The following is a 27,663-nucleotide window of genomic DNA, read 5'->3' on the forward strand; positions in this document are numbered from 1 at the left end:
GTAATCAGACTGGAAAACGTCAGCTCTTCTCAATGATATCACACTACAGGAAGTTCATTCGCCGATACTTGGACGTTGCTTATGTTGAAAATCTGAAACATATTATTCTTTATCGAATCATAAGAACCAGGAAGTCCTTATTCTAAGTTGTTTTATTCTTACGGGAGCATACGGGAAAGTCATATTTATATGTGTTGGGTTTTACACAAGTATAGAACAATCCATTTTAACCTCCCCCCCCCCCCATCTGTGAACAATCAATTTACGGAGCAGTGTCAAAAGACCCATTTATTATCACCTCTATCACATTAAATATGAAGCGTGGATATTTCATGTTTACATGAAACAAATTTAATTTTTTTAACGACTATTCATTTGGGGTCTTTCCTTGTAGTCTTACGGCAGTGGTTAACTAATATTTGAGATTTATCTTAACGGTCTCTACACGTCTTGAATGGACAATCCTACTGTCGATGGCATTAACAAGTGTTTGTTGTTTCACGCGTCACAGAAATCGACAACCAAATTCTAAGAACAGGTGTTTTTAAAGAAAAGCAACAACAGGCAACTGCTGATGTAATTTTATAGTTGTTATTACTATGCTAATGGAGAAAGGTAAGTGTGGTATTTATTTTATATTATTGATAACTAGATAATATTCAGGCATTTGTCTGATATATGTTATATCATAACAAGTTCCGTGAGCAAATCAACACCTGCTGCCATGACACATGGGAGGGTGACGCAATAGCAGCTTAACAATATAGATATTAGACGTGACCCTCCATACATAGCGGTGGCGCATTGAATACGTCAAGGGGTTGAGACCAATCACCAGGGGAATAGCCTGGGGGTGTTCTTGAAAATGTTGATTGTGCCAACTCAGTTACCGTTACCGGCTGGTTCTAATCCTGCCGTTGTCTGTGTACATCTCATCCCAGCGTTGGACTGCCTCAAGGTGTCTGTTACAACAACTGGAACATGTGGTCCTCCAGTATTCTCCTGCAATGTGACGTTACGTCATTTGCTCAAAGGGTCCAAATGTCTCGAATGATGTCGTCCTGGTAGACTATTGATATGGCAGCGATTAGTTTCCACGAGTTGTGATGACGCCCCATAACTTTGCACGTCTGGCCCTCATCGGACCACGATGAAAGGTCATCGACTCGTGTTGGCCATCGCATAACCCTCAGAGCTTTGCGTTCGCTGAAATGTTTGGGACTGATGATGAGCTCCTTGAGCTATTTATGTGCGGTTGTTCTCTAATCCGTGTCAACACACAAATTGTCCCCGCTGTTAATTTGTCAAGATGGTATTCTTATCGTTGAAAAGATTATTGTCGTGAGTTCAATAAATGATGAAACTCAGTGAAAATTGGCAAAATGTACATCAAAACGCAGCTGTTTACACACGCTATGCGTTATGTTTTGAAGCATTTTGATGCGTGATCCTCGCGCAGTTCATGTGCATAAGGTTTGTAGTTGGTTCTACCAAGTTAGTGGAGTAATTCATCTTCGATGTAACCACATGTTCATGTCATATAGTGAATGCTTTAAGTGAGTCTAAACGTTTGATGGATGTTATATGTACCTAACCAGCCATTCAATTCTCTTCAAGTTCAGAATCACGTGTGGGATCAAAAATGGACATTTCACAGCCCAAATGCACATTGTGCATGGGCTTGAGCGTGTAAAATTATGAATCACGACCATAGAGTCATGGATTTGCATTTTAGTGTGTTTTTCAAAGCTGATGGTCAGCATTGCGCCACCATTTCCACTTTTGAATGTACGATAGATCCTGTGCCAAGAAAATATAAACTAGTGCTCAAAAGAAACTATGCAAAATGTTAAATAAAATTCAATTAAATAAAATATAAATCAAATGGTAGAACCACACTCATGCCGGATTAAACGGTGAAACGTAAAGGCGAATCACCTAAACGTAGCTAAAAATAAAAATAACTGATTTTTTTTCTGATGAAATACGAAATGCAGATACGTACAAGCGGTATGAAACTTTCTACGCAACACGTCAGTAACACAGTTAGTAAAAAGAACAGAAAAATATGCGACGTTTGAGGGACATCAAAAGAGAGAGAGGTGTCGGAATGGCCATACAATGAGCCAACCACACCGACATTGCCAGAACCTTTAGCTGCATGGAAACAACGGTCACAAGACGTATGTAACGACTTGGGAATCGAAAGCGTCATGGTGTGGATAGTAAACGGAGGCAATCTCAAAACGAGACTTATGGTTATTCATGGCAAGCTGAATGGTCTGGGATACAGGGAGGACTAGTTATTCTACCATTTATCCAGCAACAACCACGTGACGTTGCCTTACAACACGATTACACAAGGCCTTACACAGCAGGACTGACAAACGACTTTTCGGCTATGTCCGGAATGAAATTGTGTACAATTGTTGAAGAATTGAATACTCTATTGAAATTAAACAGAAGTTCATTATATATGTTTTTGTTTTCTTTAAAGGTTTGGTTAAACACACTGTACACTTTCTTTTGATCACTAGTTTATTTTATAGTATTGTTCATGATGTCTTCAAGACAAATGCCGGACATCCTAAAATTTTGTTTGTAATAAAATCTTCACCTCTTCCTTTAAGAGGACAGTGGAACAAAAATGGCAACCACCTCGAAATTTGTAAACTGTTATTCTGAAGCACACTACTTGCGTAACGTTCGCATTTGCTGGGGATAGATAATCTGTAACTTCTGGCACCTGATTTGCTATTGTCTAATTCCTTTTGACCTCACAGGGTGTTACGGACTCCAGTGTCAGAATGGTGGGACTCCTGACCTTGAACTCTGCAACTGCGATTGTCTCCAAGGATACAGAGGGCTATTATGTGATATAGGTGAGCTTGTCGAAGTGAGTAAGTCGCTTTAAAAGAAATAATCAAATTTGTTGTGGTATTATTGCGGCACGTATCTTCGGAAGACACGACCATATGTTGTTCTTCAGTATTTATTTTATCACGTGTAATGTTTTCCCTAAACAACTGCTGTGCTCGTCTCCATATATATTTAGCATATTAGTTCCACAGTCTTAGGATTTTTTATCATTTTTGTAGAAGATACTTTCATCAACATAAAATTGGTCTAATTTCTACCGAGATGAAAGTATAACTGTGGTATAGACAGCGCTGTCAAAGCAAATGCAAGTATTATCTCTGGTGCAGAAGTACCATCAACGTAAATGAAAGTAGTGACTATTGTACAGAAAATACTATCCACGTAAACGAACGTATTATCTTTGGTGAAGAAAGAACCATCCACATAGACGAAAGTATTATCTATCCAAAGTATTATCCATGTAGATGACAAATGCTTTACACCATGACACTGATACGCTTCCGTATATTTTCAATAATGAGGGATTTGGTAGTAAAAAGTACCACGACTCTTCTGTCGGTAGACTTCATAGGAAAACTCTTTTCCAGAAATTCAACCCAGTTCATGGCCTGTGGGTTCATATAGCATGCTATCAACCGTGTTTGGATGTCCGGAGACCGAAAGTCATGGCTGGAATATTGGCTATATCAACCTGACGCTGTCAAATGTCACCACTTCTATTCAACGGTTTCCAGAACGATTCCGACTGTTGGGGCCTTACCATTTACAGACATTCCAATTCAATTTCTGTTCACGGATTCACGACGAAGTCGAACCTACAGAAAACAAATGGCCTGCTGGACGCTACTGTTTACTCAAGGCTGAAGGAAAATTATGCTTACATGGTGAGCTTTTGTTTATTCCCTTCACTACCAACTTCTTCTTGTTCTTCTTCACACTGGTAAATGAATCAATCCTTCAGTTCTGTTTGACACGTTTTGTTTGACTGACAATTGAAAAACAGTTGACTTAACTGACCTGAGAATTGACCCGTATTAGCATGTATGTGTGCCTTCCACTGGCTCTTGCCATTGTGGGCGACTGCAGGTGGCCCGCGATGAAATGCTACTTCGACCACGTAAGAGTCTAAATAAGCAAAGCTTGTGCCACTTCTCGTACACGCGTTCTCTGCGCAGGTCCAACTTATCTGTACTTGCCAGTAATTACCTACCTATAAGTGATAAGCATTTTAACGGCGGTAAGTATAATGTATTTCAAGCTGGACAGGAGCACCGATTGTCGGATGATAAGGCTCACCACAACCTCGTTTGAATCTGAACGATATTAAGCACAAGATTAGTGTGGGTTCCCTCAAGGCTAAACCACCGTCACACAGGTGGAAGCAGTAACTAGCCATCTTGGATGTAATGGAGGCCACTGTCATAATGTGGTGTCCGAATGAAGTCAGGGCCTCAAGGAGGGCGTTTCCCATCATGGGAATGTGCGTGACTGACTGAGTGTGTGTGTGTGTGTGTGTGTGTGTGTGTGTGCGTGCGTGCGTGCGTGTGTGTGTGTGTGTGTGTGTGTGTGTGTGTACTTTTATGTTTTTTTAACATGTTATATCTGGGATTACACTTCCCTAAGTAAGCACAGATTCTAGTACATTGTGTGTGTGTGTGTGTGTGTGTGTGTGTGTGTGTGTGTGTGTGTGTGTGTGTGTGTGAGTGACTTAGAGAGAGAGAGAAAGAAAGAGAGAGAGTGGGGGTGGTGGTGGTGGTGGTGTGGAGGAGGGGTTGTGTGAGTGTCATCCGGGATTCGAACTCATACCCTCAGTGTCAGAACCTCAATCGCCAACACACAAAATTAGCCAACTAACCCGCTCAGCCACCGAAATGGTGTAATCATACTTTCATGTTTTGGGGGGCTGTACATGAATGAGTGCTTGTGTATGCTTTTATGGGAATATGCATGGATGAGAGCGTGTGTTTACTTTTATGGAAGGGTAAAATGGACTTGACACTCTGGTGTATTCTTGATGTATTTTTTTGCTAAAGTATGTTGTTCCTTCATCTCAATTCACAGGATTCCGAGAAGGAATGCTTCCATTATCCGACTATAGTTTGTGGGGGGACGACACTGGGGGTGTTGTTCCTGAGGTAGACATCACAGACCAGGGGATACAGCTGACACTGTGTTGCAGGGACGACGACGGCATCGACACCATTACACTACCTACAGCTTTTCCTTTCTACTTGATGAAGGTATCAAATCGATGGAGTGTTAATACATTGCTACAACCCCGTACACATTGCTGTGTGGCAGTGTAAATAGTCAATATAGTGTTCTGTTGTATGAATGTCAAAAGTCATTAAGACTATTGTCGACATGCATGCACACCAAACAATCAACTTGTCTTTTCAAATACACTTCTGTACCGTGCAGGAATATATTTAGCAGCATTCACAGACGCTCGATACAATGTGTTGGGTGTTGAAGGCTCTCTCACACACGTTCGACTTCATCTTCTGAAGCCCATCGGTGTCGTAAGAGGCGATTAACGGGATCGGGTGGTCGTGTATGGTGACTCGTCGGTTGACACGTCATCTTGTCCCAGTTGGAATATGAGTGTGGCGTTAAACAACAAACAAAACTGGTATCTGTGTCACTAGAGTCGATAACAGTTCGGGTAACGTAAGTAAGCCCTATCCCTTGATTGTGTTGTCTAGGACGTTTATTGATCATCACCTCATCCTGGCTGTGGTCCAGACCCCATTAGGTTCCCTTTGATACATACAGAACACTAATGAGCTGCCGCGTTGTATCAATTTTATGAAACGCGTTAATAGTTCTGGTGTCAGATGAATGAAACAATTGTTGGTTTTACAGTGGAGTGAGTTCATAGTATTGTATACTGGACAACAGAATAAACGCAATTTTCGAAAGAAAGAAATCTCATAAAAGTAAGCGTTCATGTTTATGTCTTCTATTTCAAAGGTTGACAAAAAGCCAGAGTTATGTTTCTTTTGCTGTTCAGTATGTATTGTATTTACCGTATTTAACGTCTTCAAAGTTCCCAGTCGTGTGTAAATATGTAGACATCAATGTGGCCGATTACATAACTCAACAGGGTGTAACTGATAAAAACCCATTTAACAGTGATACATATTAATTTCATTTAAAAAATGTCGACCTTTAGAATAATCGGGGTTTAATTTGTTCCACAACGCTGTCATGACGTTGAAGTAACTCCCATGCTTATATCTAGCCTTAATGGCTGCCGTTGAGCTGCGATCGCTTTGTGGGATTCGTTCATGTTCAAACACGCCACAAGACGCTCTGACGTAATTTGTGAAATAATATTGCCTGGCACGGAGGACTTAAGAGCCATGTAAGAGTTTCTAGGGTCAGTTTCGTGGTGATTTGTCATGCTGTCACTTAATAAATCCAAGAATATTGGAAGTTTTCAGTGTGTGTTAACGTGTGGTCTTATCATAAACAAAAGCACGCGCTTTGGCATTAAACAGGGTGTAATACAACACGTGGTTATGAAACTGTCGTAGCTTCTGCGCGTGAGTAATAATTCATTTGCTCCCTGTAATGTTTATCCATTGGAATGGCACATGAATGTAACATGAGGACACCGTTGTATTTGTATTATTGGAAGGTATGACGTACAGAAACTGCAGTGCAAGGTAAACCATATGAGTACATCCACCAACACATTTTTAGCTTCAGTACGTGAACATGAGACCCATAGACTTGAGATATTGTGTGAACCTTGCACTTTTGTATGATCATTGTGTGAACCTTGTGTGAATACTTTAAAGTATGCTAGAGTAATTCATGTTAAGACCAACATTTAAAAAATGCCTTTAGATTCAAATGGTGCTTAATGATTGTTGTTTGAGCTGCACAAACTTTAATTTATTGACAACATTCAGCTCAAACCACATGCCCATGTGTTTTTCTATCTTTTGGTTTTGTTTACTCTCAAGCCATCTCCGGTGGCTGCGTGTCAAGCCGTTACCAACATGGTGGTCACAGAGGAAGAGTTCTCCTTCGTCAAGACCTCCAACAGGAGCTGGATGAACGGGGACGGAAGCTTTGTGGCAGAGGAGTCGGAGACGTACTTCAACGTCACATTCTGCTACTATGAACCTTATGGTATATTTCCGCCTTCATTTCAAATTGACATTTTGAATTTTCTAGATTTCGGTTACTGTGATTTTATAAAAGTAATCTTCAGTTTTGCAAATTTCATCCAGTTTCTCCTCCGCACAATATATGTCCTTATATCTATTGGACAGGGATTTTCCCCGTATTTTCCAGAACGTTCCTTTTGGGATAATATAAGCTACAGTTTGGTTTGGACACTTGTTATGAAATGGATCATGCACGGATAGAGTTTGTATTTCTTCAGGATGAAGTTGAAATGGAATGTTTTCATATAGTAGTTTTTCCGTTTGCATTGTCAGTTATTTGTACTAGAAATGTCAGATTTCGCGGAAAGTAATCATGCCTGCAAACATTATCGTTATCGTTTTATTGCTTCCGTAATGAAGGTTCTTCATCTAAAACTAATAGTTCTAATAATTATTCATTTTCATTGGAGGCGGCGGAGTAGCTCAGTGGTTAAAGCGTTCGCTCGACCCGTACTCGATTCCCCACATGGGTAAAATATGTGAAGTTAACTTCGGGTGGCCCCGAATTTTGGAATCTTGCTAAAATAACAGTCCAAAGCTATGCACACTCACGCGCACGTTGTGATAAATGTTTGATAAGATATTATATTGACGCGCTCTTACGACACGTACAAGTATACTTTTATCTACAACGACTCCTTCAGTATTAAACTGTAAGGAATAGGTTGATCAAAGGCTGTGGTGCTCACGAGTTTCATAGCTTCTAAGGATAATCAATGTCCAAAGGGGTTGACGTAGTCGTCGTAGGCGTCACAGTTTTCGCTTGAGAGTTGCATCTTTTTGTGGTGCCAGAACAGTCTGTCCCAACCCTGTCATGTACGTGGTAAACGTCTAAGGTCTTCTTCATCTCTTAGGGTCTTTTCCCATACCTCGTGTAATATTTCCATCACTGTTAACTCATTTTATTTGCAGATGGACTTAACTGATAACATGACATTCGCGATACCTAATTAAGATTTTTCCGACCATGGAACAGCAATGTGATAAAAAAAACCTTCTTACGAGATATACTTAGGGTTCAATGTCCTGTCTAATTTATCACGTATGTTTGTTGTTATCTGACACCCATGTGCCGCTTGTGGAAACTGTAAGTAATTAGCACAATATGTTCGGACAGTATGTGTATTTGTGTAAGCATTCAACAACAGCGAATGAGGACTAAAAGGCAAAGTGGTGTAAATCGTATGGCAGAATGAAGCCATGAAAGTGGCATGTAGCAGAATTATGTTCTAAGAGATCGCAAAATAACGCTATGAAAGGAATAGCTTGTTGCGCACTCGGCAATATATCAACTACATGGCGGCGGTCTGTATATAATTAGCCGAGTCTGATCCAGACAACCCTGTGATCAACATCATGAGAACCAATTGGGATAATTAATTGACATGTGTCAACCAAATGATTCTTGTTTTGGTGATCCTATCCCGTTTGTCGTCATTTACAAGCATGGTTTGCTGGAGATCTTCACGGTTCTATAAGAATATGTCCAGTGGAACAAGAGATCTTACAATGCAGTCGCCACTGTCTACATCAGTATCATGATATAATGCACTAGTGAGACAAACGTTCACTTCCGATGCATTAGGAAGACTTGTGCCAGTTATATGGAGCCAACTGACGTAATTTAATTTAGTGTAACATAAATATTTTTCATGAATATACATTTTCGTAAGAATCAAGTCAATTCTTTGTACATTTGTGAGGATTCATCTAACCTACAATCAAATAATTTCTGTTTAATTTTCCGTTTCATATCTATTGATTAGCACCACGTTAATTAACATATGTACAGTGCCGAAAACTCCTTTAACACGGCTGCCTACATGACTGAGCATTGTGGAGCCATACATAAGTTGATATAGGTATATAATGTCATTAGTTAAAAGTGGTGGGAAACCTGAAATAACATGTAAGTCTGTGGAAATTATGCCAAGTGACCTAATATGACTGGCACGGGTCTGAATCTTGGACTTTCCCCGTGATATTTCCAGAACGCCGCGAGTGCATGTACAGTGAGGACCAGGGTGCATCCTATAGAGGCTGGGTCAACGTCACCGCCGACGGCTGGGCGTGTCAGCGCTGGGACAATAATTCGTATCCTATCTCCCAAAGACATTATGATGGGGATTTTGATGGGAACTACTGCCGTCAGACATGGCACACTCGTAGCAGACCATATTGTGTCATATATGACAAACTGTATGGGTGTGACATACCAATATGCAGTGAGTAGTGTCTGTTGTGTCATGACAATGTTCTTTACCACAAAGAGGGTGGGGTACGGGATAGAATGAGAGTTTCTGAGACGGAGGCTGTGGTACAAGAGACGGATAGGGTGTGTGGAGAGGGTACATGAAACGGATTAAGGGGGTAGAGAGGATACATGAGACTTATTGGGTGTGTGGGGAGGGTACATGAGACGGATGGGGTGTGTGGGAAGGGTACATGTGACGGATGGGGTGTGTGGAGAGGGTACATGAGACGGATGGGGTGTGTACAGAGGATATATGAGACGGGTGGGGTGTGTGGAGAGGGTACATGAGACGGATGGGGTGTGTGGGAAGGCTACGTGTGACGGATGGGGTGTGTGGAGAGGGTACATGAGACGGATGGGGTGTGTACAGAGGATATATGAGACGGATTGGGTGTGTAGAGAGGGTACATGAGACGGATGGGGTGTGTGGGGAGGGTACATGAGACGGATGGGGTGTGTGGAGAGGGTACATGAGACGGATGGGGTGTGTGGGAAGGCTACGTGTGACGGATGGGGTGTGTGGAGAGGGTACATGAGACGGATGGGGTGTGTACAGAGGATATATGAGACGGATTGGGTGTGTAGAGAGGGTACATGAGACGGATGGGGTGTGTGGGGAGGGTACATGAGACGGATGGGGTGTGTGGAGAGGGTACATGAGACGGATTGGGTGTGTGGGGAGGGTACATGAGACGGGTGGGGTGTGTAGAGAGGGTACATGATACTGAGGGAGGGTGTGGAGATAAGACGGAGGATGTGAAGAGGTACATGAGACTGAGGGAGGATGTGGAGAGGGTGCATGAGACTGAGTGAGGGTGTGGAGATAAGTCGGATGGTGTGGATAGGTACATGAGACAGAGGGTGGGTGTGGAGATAAGACGGAGAGTGTGGAGAGGTACATGAGACTGAGGGAGGGTGTGGAGAGGGTTCATGAGACTGAGGGAGGGTGTGGAGATAAGTCGGATGGTGTGGAGAGGGTTCATGAGACTGAGTGAGGGTGTGGAGATAAGTCGGAGGGTGTGGAGAGGTACATGAGACTGAGGGAGGATATGGAGAGGGTGCATGAGACTGAGGGAGGATGTGGAGATAAGACGGAGAGTGTGGAGAGGGTGCATGAGACAGAGGGTGGGTGTGGCGATAAGACGGAGAGTGTGGAGAGGTACATGAGACTGAGGGAGGGTGTGGAGAGGGTGCATGAGACTGAGGGAGGATGTGGAGATAAGACGGAGAGTGTGGAGAGGTACATGAGACTGAGGGAGGATGTGGAGAGGGTGCATGAGACTGAGGGAGGGTGTGGAGATAAGTCGGAGGGTGTGGAGAGGGTTCATGAGACTGAGGGAGGGTGTGGAGAGGGTTCATGAGACTGAGTGAGGGTGTGGAGATAAGTCGGATGGTGTGGAGAGGGTTCATGAGACTGAGGGAGGGTGTGGAGATAAGTCGGAGGGTGTGGAGAGGGTGCATGAGACTGAGGAAGAGTGTGGAGATAAGTCGGAGGGTGTGGAGAGGGTGCATGAGACTGAGGAAGATGTGGAGAGGGTACATGAGACTGAGGGAGGGTGTGGAGAGGGTACATGAGACTGAGGAAGATGTGGAGAGGGTACATGAGACTGAGGAAGATGTGGAGAGGGTACATGAGACTGAGGAAGATGTGGAGAGGGTACATGAGACTGAGGAAGATGTGGAGAGGGTACATGAGACTGAGGAAGATGTGGAGAGGGTACATGAGACTGAGGAAGATGTGGAGAGGGTACATGAGACTGAGGAAGATGTGGAGAGGGTACATGAGACTGAGGGAGGATGTGGAGAGGGTTCATGAGACTGAGTGAGGGTGTGGAGATAAGTCGGAGGGTGTGGAGAGGGTGCATGAGACTGAGGAAGAGTGTGGAGAGGGTACATGAGACTGAGGAAGATGTGGAGAGGGTACATGAGACTGAGGAAGATGTGGAGAGGGTGCATGAGACTGAGGAAGAGTGTGGAGAGGGTACATGAGACTGAGGAAGATGTGGAGAGGGTGCATGAGACTGAGGAAGAGTGTGGAGAGGGTACATGAGACTGAGGAAGATGTGGAGAGGGTGCATGAGACTGAGGAAGAGTGTGGAGAGGGTGCATGAGACTGAGGAAGATGTGGAGAGGGTACATGAGACTGAGGAAGATGTGGAGAGGGTGCATGAGACTGAGGAAGATGTGGAGAGGGTGCATGAGACTGAGGAAGATGTGGAGAGGGTGCATGAGACTGAGGAAGATGTGGAGAGGGTACATGAGACTGAGGAAGATGTGGAGAGGGTGCATGAGACTGAGGAAGATGTGGAGAGGTTGCATGAGACTGAGGAAGATGTGGAGAGGGTACATGAGACTGAAGAAGAGTGTTACACAACACATATACTTTGTATTATTTGTATTTACATATTCAGATTCCACTGACGATTTTCCCAATGTCGCAATGAGGAAGTTGTACCGATCCGCTCCGCAGCGTTCTGACTCCCCTATTGAAAACGTTGTAAATGGCGAAAAGGGTAATTATATTAGGCTTTTTTGTTATTTTTGTTTGTTTGTATTTTAAATCTCCTCGTCTCAGCTGAAAGTTCTAACTACCTGTCAATATCTGTGATCTGTACTTAGGGGGGTCTGCCACATAGGCCTTGGACAAATGCTATTCTTGTGCTCGCTATCATTTGCAGGAAAACCAACATTTGTTGTCGCGCGACCGTTTGTCGAACCATGGTTACAAGTGGATCTCAATGAAGATTATGAAATACACTCGATTACAGTCTACAAGGCCTACAGTAAGTAGAAAAGAAGAAAATGCGCAGACTCAGCGCGCACAGCTGACATGTACACGTGAATCAAACTAGATAGGAAAGCATTTAGTGTTTTAAACCTTTAGTGAGAGAAAATTTTTACTCCGCTTTTAGCAATATTCCAGCAATATCACGCAAGGGGACACCAGAAATGGGCTTCATACTAGACCCTAAGTAGACCTGTCTATTCTTTATGCTCTTACTACATGATGAATCAATATTCCTTACAGATTGGTACCCCTACAACACCCGTCGACTTGCAGTTTACGTCAGTCGAAAACAGTGGGACTTTCTCCGATTCGGAGCCTACAACTGCGACGGCCCTTACAACCCAGCCAGAACTACAGCATTCCGCTTCCAATGCCGCCGGCCGTTGACAGGCAGCTTCGTTACACTTCACAACTTCATCTACTATGAACCATATTATCATGACAGCAATTATAATTATTTTGAGGTGTCTGAAATAGTCATCCGTGGAAGAGGTAACTCTTGAACATCGTTAACATCCTGATTTTCGTTATATAGCCATTACCAGAATGTATAGTGAATGAGATGTTCCATTGCTCATAGTAACTACTTAAAGAATTAATTCATTTCAAGCTCCATTTGACATTCAATATTTGACATTTAATATTTTATATTTCATTCAAGCAACGGGCTGTGGGAAATCCCTGGGCGTGAGGACTGGCGATGTTAAAGATTTCCAGTTCCGTTCTTCCAGTGATAGCGTACATTACTATGCATATAATGCAAGGCTGAACAGAGCCACGGGATGGTGTGCTCATTCGGGCGATCGTAACCCTTACATAGAGGTAAGTCACTATATGGTCACATTAATACACAATGCCAGAATGACTATTTGTTTTGTGGTATACTCTGAAATAGGAGCGACCAATAATTTCCAAATTTATTAGACATTTCTTAGTTCGATTCCGGCTTATGAGGGACATGTTTTTGAAATAGTCCAAAAGGTACCGTGCGGTCGAATAGCATGTGAACAACGCTAGTCTGAAAATTTACGCAGACATCACAAGCTGGAACTGGTGGAATACTGCTCGAATATTAAATGCTAGAGAGCTTGGCTGATTTGCAAACATTAAAACGCTGTATGCATTATTCCATTGCATAAAGGTAAATATGTATTTGCACCTCAAATTAAACTCTGTTTTATTTGTTCCAAAGAGTTACAACTGTTTCGTATTTATAACGTGTTTGTCACATACTTAGGCCTGCTCTTTTCAGTTTGTGAAGTGATATTTTAAATTGTAACAAGTACATACATACATACGTACATCAGCTGAGATTTAAGGTTGCATCTTTCCTAAATGTATAATGAATGGTAATTTGTTCATTTCACAACTCCTGGGAATACAACATGTTCTTGTTATCAAAATTCCATGGTGGAAGGGTATGAATCTTTCTCAGAGGCTGCCTGATCAAAGTTACAACGTCCAAGGCATAAGGAACGTAATAAAAAGAACGTTTACGGTTGTCACATGCCATACCTTCCGATGTTGATTTGCCTTTGCATGTGTTTGTGATAGGTGCCTGCAGTAGGGCAGGATATGCTCACCTATTAGCGAACACCTGTTATCATCAATATTTCATGGTGATTCATAAACAAATGATACAGTCGGATTGTATGAACGACTATCGTGCTTTCAGGAGAAAAAGCCGCTATTGTTTATTCATAGACAAGGTATCTTGCAACCTCATTAGCTAAGAAATCCAAGATGTGATTCGACGTAATTGTTGTACTGTATCTATGAATAGCTTCATCAACGTCTACTTTAACAGTCCTTGTATCCGATATGGTTTTTAATATTTGTATTCTCTGGAATAAAACTGGTTTTCACGAAGCATACAAGATGCGGTTGCACAGTCAACCTGCAGCAAACTTACTGGTTTGCAATGTTAAAATGTCTAATATTATTAGCCAGAAAGACTATAACGATATTACTTGACCACATTTTTCATCAAACCAAGATCCCATGGAGATCCCACTTGGAACTTTGTCTTCAACAACCAACTACTAGAGACTACTAACGAGATCGGATGGTTAATCTCGCTACTTTGGTTGACACATCGTATCCCAACAGTACAGATTGATGTTCATGTTGTTGATCAGTGGATTGTATCATCCAGACTCGTTCTACAGACCGCTGGCATATATCTGGAATATAACTGAGTGCGGGGTAAAACATTAATCCATGATGTACTCATTAAATTATCACCATATCAGTGCTATGCGGAAACACTACAATGCTCAAATACACGTATGAGTGAGTGAGTGACCAATATTCCACAGCGGGGGACACAGGAAATGGCCTTCACACATTCTACCAGTGTTGGGAATGTAGCCTGGTCTTCGGCGTGACGAGTTAACTCCTTAATCATCACTAGCCCACCGCCCATACATTCAAGATGTTCAGTTTGACAACACTTTATCATTTGCGAACATCGATAAATCCGGAGCCCACCGTCATTAGTTACGAAATCCCCCGGACCAAGATTCAGATATCAACAGGTGTAGTTACATTATTTATAAGGTAGATATGACCAATATGGACTCATGTACTGATATATGGCTGTTTAGGTGGATCTGCTGACCCCAATGGTTCTAGAAGCAGTTATCATCCAGGGGTGGAATGAAGACAGGAATCAATATCTGCCCCAGAACTTCACACTCTGGACTGGAATGACTGAAGGCAACCTCACAGTCTACAAAAACGCAGTGGGAGAACCTAAGGTAAACTGTCCGTTTCTAAGCCTTTTTTCGTATAATATGAAAATCAAATCGCCACCGTTGCATTTCCCACTGTCATTGGTTGGACGCATGCAGATGGTAAAGTGATGACATGATAATGTTGACCACGTCTACATGCAGCCGTAATGTCATCATCGTCACCGTGATGTCATCGTTTCAACAGTAATGTCATCATCTCGGTCGTAACGTCATCATTTACGGCTTCTCTTTCGTTGCAGGTGTTTCGTCTTGATTCCGCATATGTTTCAAGTGTATCACAGAAATTCCTCCTGTCCACACGACTTCTAACAAAGGTTGTTAGACTTTATCTGTACCAGGAAACCTCGCCTGTTTGTGTGAAGTTTGACCTAATTGGATGCCCCAAACGAAGTAAGGAACTTTTGTCTTGTTCTACAGAGCATTTCGAGTGCGTCAGTTAGTGAGTCCCATGACAGGAAACAATATAAACAATTATGATATTTACTGGTAATTAATGTTGGTAATTGCCCAGACTGCAACCTATGATCTGGTTCCTTTGTAAGGTGATGCTAGTTCGGAATTAAAATGTTCTTGATTTAACATGTATTGTCTCAAAATCACAAGGTAAAATTACGCATACAATCAGGGTGTTGAAAGTGTGGAGCAGTAAAATATACATGCTACTCTGTGTTCATCACAGTCAGCCTGGACCTGACATGCAGTAAAGGAAGCACAAATATCGGCCTGTACAGAATGCCAGGTCACAGTTTCTACCAGGAATCCTTCAATGGCAGCTTTGTCGTGTCCAGTGGTACCTCAGAGAAATGCAAGGCCCAGTATCTGGAAAACACGCATATCTATGCTTCTTATCGGTATTCGCGACCGGATGATGTGTGTACATTCCTTATCGGAAATAGGCATAGCCGTCACAATCAACACTGGTGGATCAGTGGAAAAGGACAGACTACCGATTACGGACAAGCGTTGTGTCTGGCAGGTAGGACGAAGCTTGAAAATCTATTCCCTTTGTAGTTAAAATAATCTTCTAAATAACCTTATAATGCATTTTCAGGTGACAAGAATATTATTGATTTAATTTTACATTTGCAGTTAACTGTGTGGATAGACTGAACTATGAGTTATACTTCGGTCCCTTTTTCAGACGCTGCCGATGTTTCCGAATGCGGTGGCGTTGTCAACGGCACTGGGGAGATTTCTTCTCCATCCTACCCTTTCTACTATGGAGATAACATCAACTGCACGTGGACTGTCAGGCTGGAGGAAGGGTCCTTTGTCAGACTTGAATTAATCGATATCGATCTGGCAACAAAAGAACAGTCTTATGTAATAATGCTTTTTCTCGACGTTTTAATCAGTGTTCATCTTTTGTCAAGAGCAAACCATTGAATAGTTTAAGGGATTTGCCATGCATTTCATGTTCGAGACAGAATATAGTTTTATAGCTATAGTTTCTCCGGAGAAAAAGAATATTATCGAGGACAGGTTGTCATATTGAAAATACATTCCCCACCCAAAATGTGCAATGGTTGGTCCTTATGAGTGAGTGAGTTTAGTTTTAAGCTGATTTTAGCAACATTCCAGCATTACCACGGCGTTGGATATCAGAAATGGACTTCACATTAGTGGCATAGAATAATGTTGGGAGAATAAGCTCATCTCATTTCCAGGCTGGCAAAATATCTATGACTACTACTAGAACTTTTGAGGTTGGAGCATTGTCAGCTTGGGGTGTTGATGATTTATTATACGACAAAATGTTATGGATGTCAACTTCTTCTTTATTGTTTTCACAACGTTTCTGGGCTATTCCTTGCCCCTTCGTCAGGTGGACGAAGGGGCAAGGAATAGCCCAGAAACGTTCTGAAAACAATAAAGAAGAAGTTGACATCCATAACATTTTGTCGTATATTTGAATACCGACTTCTAAATGCCTCCCAAGAACCTCATCAGACATCTTGATAATCGATTGGTATGATAAATAATTCAGATATGCTGACAAAAAATGTGGTTCCGTAGAAAGTGTGTTGATCATGTCTCTCTTTATACAGGACACAAATGCATATTTCGACTGTGAAGATAGACTAACAATATCAGACAGCCACAGAACCGGAAGCCATATTGTTGCGGTACTGACGGGACATACATTTGAAACTCTCGAAGGGCCACACTATTTATCGTCGTCCAACGAGATCTCGGTAAACTTGATCGCATGTCCGAGAATAAGAGAAACTCAGGCTAGAGGTTTTACCTTAAAAGTTTATGAAACAGGTATAGTGTTTTCTAGTCACATCATGAAACAAGTAAATTATGTAATTACAGCAGAACATTGAACATGAACATGTTAATAAGTCATTATGTATGTCACGATGCAATTTGTCTTCACTTAACGAGTATATTTATTCCTTTGTCTTTTCAGCATTGAATTTATAACGTGAATTGTACTGAATATGGATTTGTCAAATTAGGAGGAAAATTTTAATTAACAGTCAGTATTATTTGGTTTCTTTGGATAATTCGGAAATATCCGTTTGTAAATAACAAGACACGTTGATTGGGCATTTGGAATACTTACACCAGCACGTTTACAATGCCGAATACAATTAATTACGCCTTAACGGCTTTAGTCGATTTCAGACTGCAGTGTTGTGTGTCAGGTCACGCCTCTTCATGCCCCTCCAAATAATTATTCAATAAATTAAATCAAAATTGCTATTATCATGTGTATTATAGATATTAACTCATTTCTACCCGATTTCGTCTTGAAGACTGCGGAGGTTGTGGTCAGGGCGAGTCCAGCTGCTCCAGACAGGCCGTGTGTTCTCACCAGTGTGGCTATATCTCCAGCGCTGCCTTCCCCAACTTCTATCCAGTCTCAGCCAGTTGTCACTGGAGGATACAGGGTCAGATCGGACAGTATGTCACGGTGACATTTGAGATGATTGACGTCATAGCTGTTGGAGAGTGTGAGGGTGACTACGTCAGCCTCTACGATCTTGATCTGGCAAATGAGAAAACGCTACTTGGGAAGTTTTGTAAAGCCAGAAGGCCAATAGGTGACATCCAGAGCAGTTGGCAGGTGATGGATGTTGAGTTTTATTCTGACTTCGACACTGTTGGAACAGGGTTTCTTCTCAAGTATTACTTCAGAACCATTGAACTCAGCACTAGTTCAGTGAATACGCCAGGTAACAAATCACACATTACCCTCAGACATCTTCGTCAAGTAAAGACACCAGCACACAAGGGTTAACCCTGTCTCTTTACATGTGTCATAGTGCCTTCTGTTTCAGAAAATCTTTTAATTATTTCCGCTTGCCTTATCGTGTTGCATATATATTTAATGAATCACGCCAGGGTGAAGTACTTTAATGAAGGACGAGGACTATTTCTAAGGACATAAAACTTCTTTATTCTGTATAGGCGACGTTTCGATATAGATTTTAATGTCGTCGTCAAGAAAATACTTTAATGTCCAGTGGAAATAATGATGCCGAATTACCTATGCAGTATGGTATTTCTCAACCGCCCCATCCGTTGACAATAATAGATGACATTAAAATACATTTTATTGTTAAGACCTGCTGCTACAATTTAGATACCAATTTTGCAGGTACTTGTGATAACAACTGGTATGCATATGAAGACAGTTGTTACCGCTTCATCACTGCCGATGATGGATTGTCTTGGTTTGAGGCAGAACGTCGTTGTGTTGAGGATGAAGGCCATCTCGTCAGCATCGGTAGCTCGGACGAGGCTCTGTTTCTCCACTCAACCATCCTTAACAATTATTTATTTACCGAACAGGAAATATATATAGGTAAAGGCGAATGAAAATACACACGTTATTTGCTAAGAATATTTGTCAACGTGATATGAAGTAACGACATGACCATTGTTGAATAAATATGCTATGTAAATAAATACTATAACTATCACTGTCGATAAATAAAATGTAAATGCACACTGTGGTAAGCTAAGGGGCCAGCATTGACTGAGTTCAGTGAAAGTCCACATATCTATTTTGTTTCCTTTTTCTTTTACCCATTACAAGTACATCAATATTTCTTCTTTGTTTGACAGGACTAAGAAAAACAGGACGCGGCAGGTTTGAATGGACGGACGGGAAGCCATTATCACACACAGAATGGTAGGCTAATATGAACGTACTGAACAGAGGACCTTTTTAAAAATATATGAAAAGGTGTAGATATATTTATCTGTAACACCATAATTCTTATTTCCTTTTCATAAATATATGAAAAGGTGTACATATATTTATCTGTAACGTCATAATGTGACGTCAATATACACAAAAGTAGAAACATAGTGATTAAGACATGAGCTAGGTGTAGATTTTAGTACATAAATATAACATTTAAACAACTCCATCAAACATTCGTGCTGGTCTGTCATTGTTGAGTGACGTCCACAGATAACATTTAAAATGAATAATCAATCTCAGGACGCAGATGGTAATTTGGATGCTAAAATTATATAAATATATATAATGATTCATTCTGTCTAAAGGTATGCTGGTGATGCTGACGGAGGTCCCCAGCCCGATGGGTTTGACAGAGAGGCGTGCACCATGATGGACATCTCCAGCATCAGATCCACCGACAACTGGCACGACGTGGCCTGCGCCTTTGACAAAATCTCACAGTACATCTGTGAAAAAGAAAACAAAACATCGGATCGATCAGGTGAAATGATTTTACATCTGCTTAGCTTAATGTAACTTCTTACACGAAACCTATGTTTTCTACGAACTTGGCATTTGAAGCAAGGTTACGGCTAAACATTTCACGGCATGCCCCCAAGACCGATATCAGGTAAAATATAAGAACGTTACGTTGTTCATGTATTCACAGTACTGGTGGGAGGAGCTTCAGTGATTATGATGGAGACCTATGACGACAGTCAGATCAAGGCCGGCTATTACTTCCCTTGCACAAGCGGCGAGCACATATCTGCCCTGTACACGTGTGACGGAAATATCGACTGTACGGATGGTACTGACGAGGAAAACTGCACTTCAGGTACAGCGTTCAGTTTTGTTGAACGTTACTTTGTACAATGTACGAAAGATAGCAAGAAGTTTCATTTTCTCACAATAAGCGTTAGAGATGCTTGACAGTAGTGAAGCACAGGCGCTCGTGTCTTTGAGAGGACGAAAGATTAAACAATATTTTGAGATGATTCCCGATTTGAAAAATGCTTTACGGTACACAAAATGATCGTGTTGTGAAGCATTTTGAGTTGGGAGTCATCTCAAAGAACTTTTTTAATCCGCGCAAAGACTCGAGGGTCTGTGGTCGTAAGATGCGACTAACGGGATCGGGTGGTCAGACACACTGACTTGGTTGACACATGTCGTCACATTCCAGTTGCATAGAACGATGCTCGTTTGTTGATCAGTGGATTATCTGGCATAGACTCACATACTTACAGATCGCCGTCATATAGCTAGAATATTGCAGAGTACAATCAACAAACCAAGCAACGATTGAATTGTTTCAAACTGCCATGTGCAGACAAAATGAGTATGGAGGATATTCAGTTTCAAACTGGTTTGAAACATCAGAGTTTCGGTCTCTTTCTTCGATCATACAGACGCCTGTCCACTTGGCATGTTCACCTGCACTGATGGAGGATGTGTTGACTTTGTCTTCTACTGTGACCATGAGGAACACTGCAGGGACGGGTCGGATGAAGCCAAGTGTGGTAAGGGTCAGATGGCGTTACCGTGTATTTCAGTGTAACAGTTTTCTCTAAAAATTGTTGCATCTAACTAACTTAATATTGCTAAAGTGGCGTAAAACAATACCCAATCAATCAATCAATCAATCAATCAATCAATCAACCAGTGAATGTTGCATCTAGAACTTTCTGTCCCGCAGTGTTCCGTGAATGTTCCGCTGACCAGTGGACATGCAGCAGTGGACAGTGTGTGTCAAATGACCAGAGGTGTGACCTCCTAAAGGACTGTGTGGACGGATCAGATGAAGAGAACTGTGGTAGGTACCCATCTATTGAAATAAGAACAAGATAATTCCAGTGAAAATTCGCCCTAGGTTCATCATACATTAGGCTGTTTTAAGACAGTGATCGTACGAGTTTACTGTCTCAATGCTGTGGTTCACACACCTTATGAGGGTTAATGGGTTAACAAATAATTAATTTGACTTCCTTGGGATCCCTTAACATTGGCTGGGTTTTTTTTTTGTGACTTAAGAGATACCTTACTTTCTATTTTAATCGTATTTGGAACAGGAAGCTGTATTCTGGTGACAATCTTTTTGCTAACTTATTCTTTGGGCCATACTGTTTTGTTATTTCCAGAAGTGTGTCGGGAGCCGTTCTTCCAGTGCTATGACGGGCGATGCCTGCCCCCTGCCAGTGTGTGTGACGGTTTCGTGGATTGTGGAGGGAAGTACAGGGAAGATGAGGGCTCACAGTGTACCACCAAGACTCTGCCATCCTGTAGAGCGTGGTATGCCCTCGGGGCTCGGGACGATGGCAAATACAGCATCGTCCCACAGGGAACTTCCGGTACAACCACTAAGATACCTACATGACTGATTGCGATCTGACGGATGTGTAGATATAGTAATGTTAACCAGTATACATACTTGTTAGAGAGACCCGTGAAGGTCCCGGGGTAGAATAGGCCTTCAGCAACCCATGCTTGCCATAAAAGACGACTCAGCTTGTCGTAAGAGGCGACTAACGGGATCGGGTGGTCAGACTAGCTGACTTGGTTGACACATGTCATCGGTTCCCAATTGCGCAGATCGATGTTCATGTTGTTGATCACTGGATTGTCTGGTCCAGACTCGATTATTTACAGACCGCCGCCATATAGCTGTAATATTGCTGAGTGCGGCGTAAAACTAAACTCACTCACTCACTCACTTGTTAGAGACGGGATTCCATAAAAAACTACCTTAAAACAAATTTAATTTGTATGGCCACAAGGAAGAAATTACCCATTTTTAGACTGAAAACATTTTGAGAACGAAGAACGATATCCCATTGCAAAACACAATGTTTAGTGTAGTGCTATTTTATGTCTAAATATAACGTGGATGAAACCGAAACACATAACTCGTCTTGAAGGTCTCTTCATGCCGTATATGAATTCTTGAACCCCTATGCTGTAAATAATGTTTCGGTGTGTCTCAGTCTTGAACATCTCTTTTCCAGAATCATTTTCTGTGGAATGTGCGTTCAACGTGACTGGTGAAAAGATCACCACCATAATTCACCATGACATGGAAGACTGGACAGTGACTGCCAATTCTGCATTTCAAGAGGATGTTCATTACACGCTGCCAGAACATGTCATTGCTTATGTCATGTCCATATCTGATGCATGCCGCCAGTCGGTGCGCCTTGACTGTCTCCAGGCGTTTGACTTGATTCAGCTAAACTCCGCCTGGTATGATGTGAACAAGGAACGGAGGACGTTTGTGGCTGATCCCGGAAGTAACTGTAGCTGCATTCTCACCGACGCCTGTGTTGGTAACATTACTAAGTAAGTAGTCCATTTTACTTTACAACTACACGCTTGTGTTTCCATAATTAGCTGAAAGATTGGTGTCGAAGAGGAAGAGTAAAACGAAAATGTTAAGGAACTGTGAACGCTTGAAGGTGAATACATCTTGATGAGTCATTACTGCAAAACGATGCGTTGTCTACATCGACGGTTAGGTCATCACTGTGATGTGGGCAGTAGTGTAGCCTAGTATTTAAAGCGTTGGCTCGTCAAGCCGAAGACCCGAGTTCGATTCCCCAATATGTGAAGTCCAATTCTGGTGTCCCCGTCGTGATATTGGGAGAGTATTGCTAAAATAAAAAAAAACATGCATGTTCCAAAAAAATATTCTTAATCTGGATATTACATCAAACAACATTATCTATATATTTTGTAAGTCAGGCGTAAATGATATTACACCTAGCATATGTACTATGCCCAGGTGTGCCTGTGACAAGACAAGAAGGGAGCTGTTTATGGTGGATGACAACACATGGTTTACCGACAGCGGGTACATTAATGACATGGACAGTTTACCAATAACAAACATATGGATGGATGACACCCTGCGGTTAGGCCGCGTGCGGCATAGTGTCGGGCCTCTGATCTGTGAGGAAGGCAAGTACATACTCACTAAATAACATGCAGTACTTGTGAGAAGAAGCACACATTGAACCATTAGTTCATGTGAACTCTAAAAACGCAAACTAAAAACCAACCTTTTCGCTGATACCGATTAGTGCCTTGCGCATGCAGTGTATGGAGTTTAAGCTCAAAACAAGCAACCAATATTATCATTAAATTCCAACGTAATGAAATTCTGTTCTTTCCAGGGTTACAGTCCAACACAAGTTCCCTGATGTGTGCGAGCGGTGTAGTTGTTGACATCTCTCACAAATGTATCCTTGATTACGACATCTATCAGGTCTACATGGGATGTCGTGACCTCACACACATACAGGATTGTGGTATGTTGCAATCCATGAAGTTTGTCTATATAGTTACAATCTGTTCTTGAGCAGATTCTATCAGCCTCTGAACCCTGTGCTTAGTCTTGAAGCAGTAGATACCAATCATGACACGACGCATTGTGTATGTGGTGCTCTTTTTAACAGAGAAGCACGAGTGTCCAGCGGACCACGTCAAGTGTCCCTCCAGCTACTGTATCCCCATGAGACTAGTCTGTGACGGCCGGCCGGACTGTGCTGATGGGATGGACGAAAGACGATGCAGTAGGTTTCCTTTTATCTTTGATCTGATGGAAGCTGAAAGACAATACCATCTGTATATCGTGTAAATGTTCACATGTAACAAGTATCACGTCCTTGGGATTTTCGCTTGATTATAAATCTAACGCCTGAAGTGTAATGTATTGACAGGGTCTATATTGATATTGCAGCTAATTTCACCTGTCCCGGTAGATACAGTTGTCGGGGTAACAAAGTGTGTATCCCATGGCAACAGGTGTGTGACGCTGTGAAGCATTGTCCTCTTGGAGATGATGAATACTTCTGCAACCAGATCTGCCCAGAAGAGTGTATTTGTGACGGAGTACACATCAATTGCAGAAGGTTTTATCTGGATATTATTGAGCAGCTACCTAGGTACACTAGAGTGCTCGACTTAAGTCAGAGTTATAATGTAACAATCAAGGACAACACGTTTTATCACATGGAGAGTCTAGCTATGCTGAATCTTGCCAACCTTGGTGTGCATGAACTGGAACAGGAGTGCTTTAATGGACTGGAGAATTTACTACATTTAGATCTACGCAGGAACCTTTTGAAGAAAATTCCAAGGCATGTATTCAGAAATATGAGAAATCTGCGTACTTTGCTGCTTGAGGGCAATGATATACTTGAGGCATATCCTGGGTCGTTTGATGGACTTTCAAACTTGCCATCACTCGATCTGTCAAATATGGCCTTTACAACCTTAGTTGAAGAAATGTTTCTTGGGTTGTCCAGTCTTATGTTCCTGAATCTTTCGCATAACAAACTCACCTTGATAGAGGATAGGAGCTTCAGCGGGGCCGGCAAGGTCCAAACGCTTGATCTCACAAATAATGACATTACTGAATTCACGGGAGACATATTTTCCGGCCTTGGGGAGCTCACCTACCTTCACAATGATAAGTACGTATTCTGCTGCTTCAGACCACACACTGTTCCAGAAGATCAGTGTCTCCCTGCGGCTGACGAGTTCTCTTCCTGCTCAGACCTGATGAGAAATGAAGCACTCAGGATCTCAATGTGGGTCCTGGGTTTCACTGCTCTTGTTGGTAACCTTATGGTAATTTTGTCTCGATGCATCTATGACAGACAAAGTTTGAAACGCAGCAATGATTTCTTTGTTGCCAACCTCGCTATTTCTGACTTTGTGATGGGAATATATATGGTCATCATAGCAAGTGCTGACACCTTCTACAGAGGAGTATACAGCTGGAACGATGAGGCTTGGAGAAGCAGTTGGGTGTGTCACCTGGCAGGTTTCCTAGCTACCCTGTCAAGCGAAGCATCCGTCATGTTTCTCTGTATGATCACGGCAGACAGAGTCCTGGTCATCAAATTTCCTTTCAAAGATTTCAATATCTTCAAACGATATTCGAAGTACATCGGTCTCTCGGTATGGATTCTGGGTTTGCTGATGGCAGGTTTGCCTCTTTTGCCCATAGATTATTTTGCAAGGTCGTTCTACTCCCGATCAGGAGTCTGTCTAGCTCTACCACTGACCAGGAACAGGCCACCAGGATGGGAGTATTCTACCACCATCTTTGTCATCTGGAACTTCATCTGTTTTGTCTTCATCGCTTTGGGCCAGGCTGTTATCTACCAGGCAGTAAGAGAAAGTCAGAAACTGAGAAAGGGACGGACGACCAACGACATGGCCATTGCTAGGAAGCTGTCCTTTATAGTTCTGACGGACTTTGTGTGCTGGTTCCCTATCTGCGTCATGGGTAAGTTATATTTCTTCACGGTGTATAGTTTTCACATAAGCTTAATTTGCATAGTTGCAGTACACATGACATGCATTATCGTCAATACAGCACATAACAGAACCAGACAAATACAACTTCATACAGTATAATTAGATTTCCCAACAACCTTGTTTAAGGACACAAAACCCATCTATATCAAAACAAAGAGATGTGAAGATATCGATAAACAATCCGACCGTTGGTATGTACATTTTGATTTGGAATGAATCAGGTTATTGCCCTGAATAACGTGAACTAGCACGCCTCCCAGCCAAACAACGCAGAATTGCAATTGGAATACAGTTAACATGCTTTGATCTGCATATATCTAAACCAGGATACCTTTACCAGCGTATCATGGCTATGTATTATTTTGATAGTTATGTCTAAATATTGATGACAAAATGACTCGGGCGAATGTGTTCTGGGGTGTTCTCGCGTTTTCTCGCGTTTTCTCAAATTCATTTGACTGAACAAACAGTCATATGTTGCTTTGACATTGTCGTGTACCTTGAGCTCCGAAATACCCGAACCATGCAATCTGATTGCAAGGAAGACGAAAATACATATTTAATTGTAGATCGAATGATTTCTTGCTGCAGGTCTGATGGCTCTCCAAGGTCATGCTATCAACTCTGAAGTGTACGCATGGGTTGCAGTGTTCGTTCTGCCGATCAACTCCGCCCTCAATCCAATCATCTACACCCTGTCATCAGTTGACACCATGAGAAAACGAAAGGTTTCAGTAATCTCTTTTGTTCACGTACTCAAGTACCAAGTAATAATTTTGCAAACATAATGTTTGATTCGAGAGATGTTTGTTCCTTGCTCTAACTCTATTTTCAATTGCGTGTTTACAGCTGAACAGAGAAAAGACGTTCTCAAGTACAACTCGGTCCACTGGTATGTGTTTGATGTTTGAATCGGTTACAAACAAAATGAATGATTCGTTTTACAATGCTTGTAAATGCTTGTTTTACAATGCTGTTTTGGTCTATCGCAAGTGTCTGAACCTGAAATCATTAACACTTTTATATCCATAATATAAACTCGATTCAAATGACAAAAAGTTTCGAATTTGCCATTCTGATCATTTTCTGTACATATCATTTTAGTCAGTACAAAACATATATGCAGTTTTGCTTACTTTTACAGTAAGGACAAGGTCGTCTGTCCCTCAAATTTTGCGAAAAGAACTCCTCTTCCTCAGCCAGCCCCCGAATTCAGTCTGTCTGTCCACTTACATTGGGTCACTGATGTCAGCCACTCAGATGCTGACCATTGCTCATCAGCTAGCAGGCTCTATCGACCTTCTTCACTCTAATGGGCTGGTCAATGGCATGGTGGAGACAGACAGCGTATACGTTGTCCATGATCAGGGGGTACGTTTGGAAAAAGTGTATTTATGTAGAAAACTGTCCGATCATGTTAGGTTGGTTGGTTGTTTACTGCGTTCCTCAGCGATATTCTAGCGATATGGCAGCGGTCTGTAAATAATCGAGTCTAGGCCAGACAATCCAGTGATCAACATTATCGGCATCGATGTACGCAATTGGGAAACGATGTGTCAAACAATGCAGTGAGACTAACCACCCGAATCCATTAGTCATCTCAAACGACAAGCATGGGTTCCTGAAGATTATAACCCGCATCTTCACGGGCACCTAAGACATCTAAGACACGTTAAGACATCTAAGTGTATTTAATGTATATACTGTGTCGTGTCATCTGGCACATAAATTAGATCTTTAACTGTTACAGTGTATGCAATCGGATATTGTAACACTAGCACACGAATTCCCGCCATGGGGTAGCCTAGTGGCTGAAGCGTTTGCTCGTCACGCCGAAGACCAGGGTTCGGTTCCCCATACGGGTACAATGTGTACAAAACTAAACCCACTCACTCACTCATGTAAACATTTTCATTCACAGATTATCAAAAGGGTGACTGCAGCATGTGTGCCCATGGCAACAGATATCGAAGAGGACTTCAGTAAGGATATCCAGGACTTTGGTCTTCTCGTGTCCAAGATGTTGAAAGCCTATACAGTTGCTAAGAAACAACATCTTGCAAATATGGTCAACCAGTGACAAATCCCATTGTTTCAATACAAACACGTGTTCATCTGATACGATGCCGCCTGACGACCATATCCTTTTACTGGACTCGATGACAAAAGCTATTGTGACATACAACTAACGTTTCACACAATAAAATCTGCAATATAACCAGTGTGTGTTGTTGTCTCATAGTATAGTTTTGGGGGGCCATTGGAATTGCTAATTCTTC

The 27,663-nt window shown here is 42.0% G+C and overlaps 1 protein-coding gene across 1 annotated transcript; it reads left to right on the top strand.

Moving 5' to 3' along the window:
* Positions 1-599: 599 nt before the first annotated feature.
* Positions 600-27,587, top strand: LOC137295147 (uncharacterized). Its single transcript, XM_067826469.1, has 35 exons — positions 600-615; positions 2,784-2,882; positions 3,468-3,764; positions 4,942-5,120; positions 6,855-7,023; positions 9,332-9,396; positions 10,326-10,657; positions 10,729-11,123; positions 11,342-11,680; positions 11,727-11,828; positions 11,994-12,098; positions 12,344-12,595; positions 12,765-12,925; positions 14,710-14,862; positions 15,099-15,249; positions 15,539-15,835; positions 16,001-16,182; positions 16,908-17,127; positions 17,625-18,044; positions 18,470-18,598; positions 18,940-19,006; positions 19,387-19,562; positions 19,731-19,898; positions 20,473-20,583; positions 20,760-20,876; positions 21,202-21,411; positions 22,066-22,396; positions 22,839-23,014; positions 23,230-23,364; positions 23,512-23,628; positions 23,796-25,352; positions 25,976-26,112; positions 26,234-26,276; positions 26,529-26,755; positions 27,306-27,587. Exons 1-35 carry the CDS (start codon positions 600-602, stop codon positions 27,462-27,464), a joined length of 7,794 nt encoding a protein of 2,597 aa, XP_067682570.1. The 3' UTR covers positions 27,465-27,587.
* Positions 27,588-27,663: the final 76 nt, after the last annotated feature.

The sequence above is a fragment of the Haliotis asinina genome, chromosome 8 (assembly GCF_037392515.1).
Source record: "Haliotis asinina isolate JCU_RB_2024 chromosome 8, JCU_Hal_asi_v2, whole genome shotgun sequence".
Classification (NCBI taxonomy): domain Eukaryota; kingdom Metazoa; phylum Mollusca; class Gastropoda; order Lepetellida; family Haliotidae; genus Haliotis; species Haliotis asinina.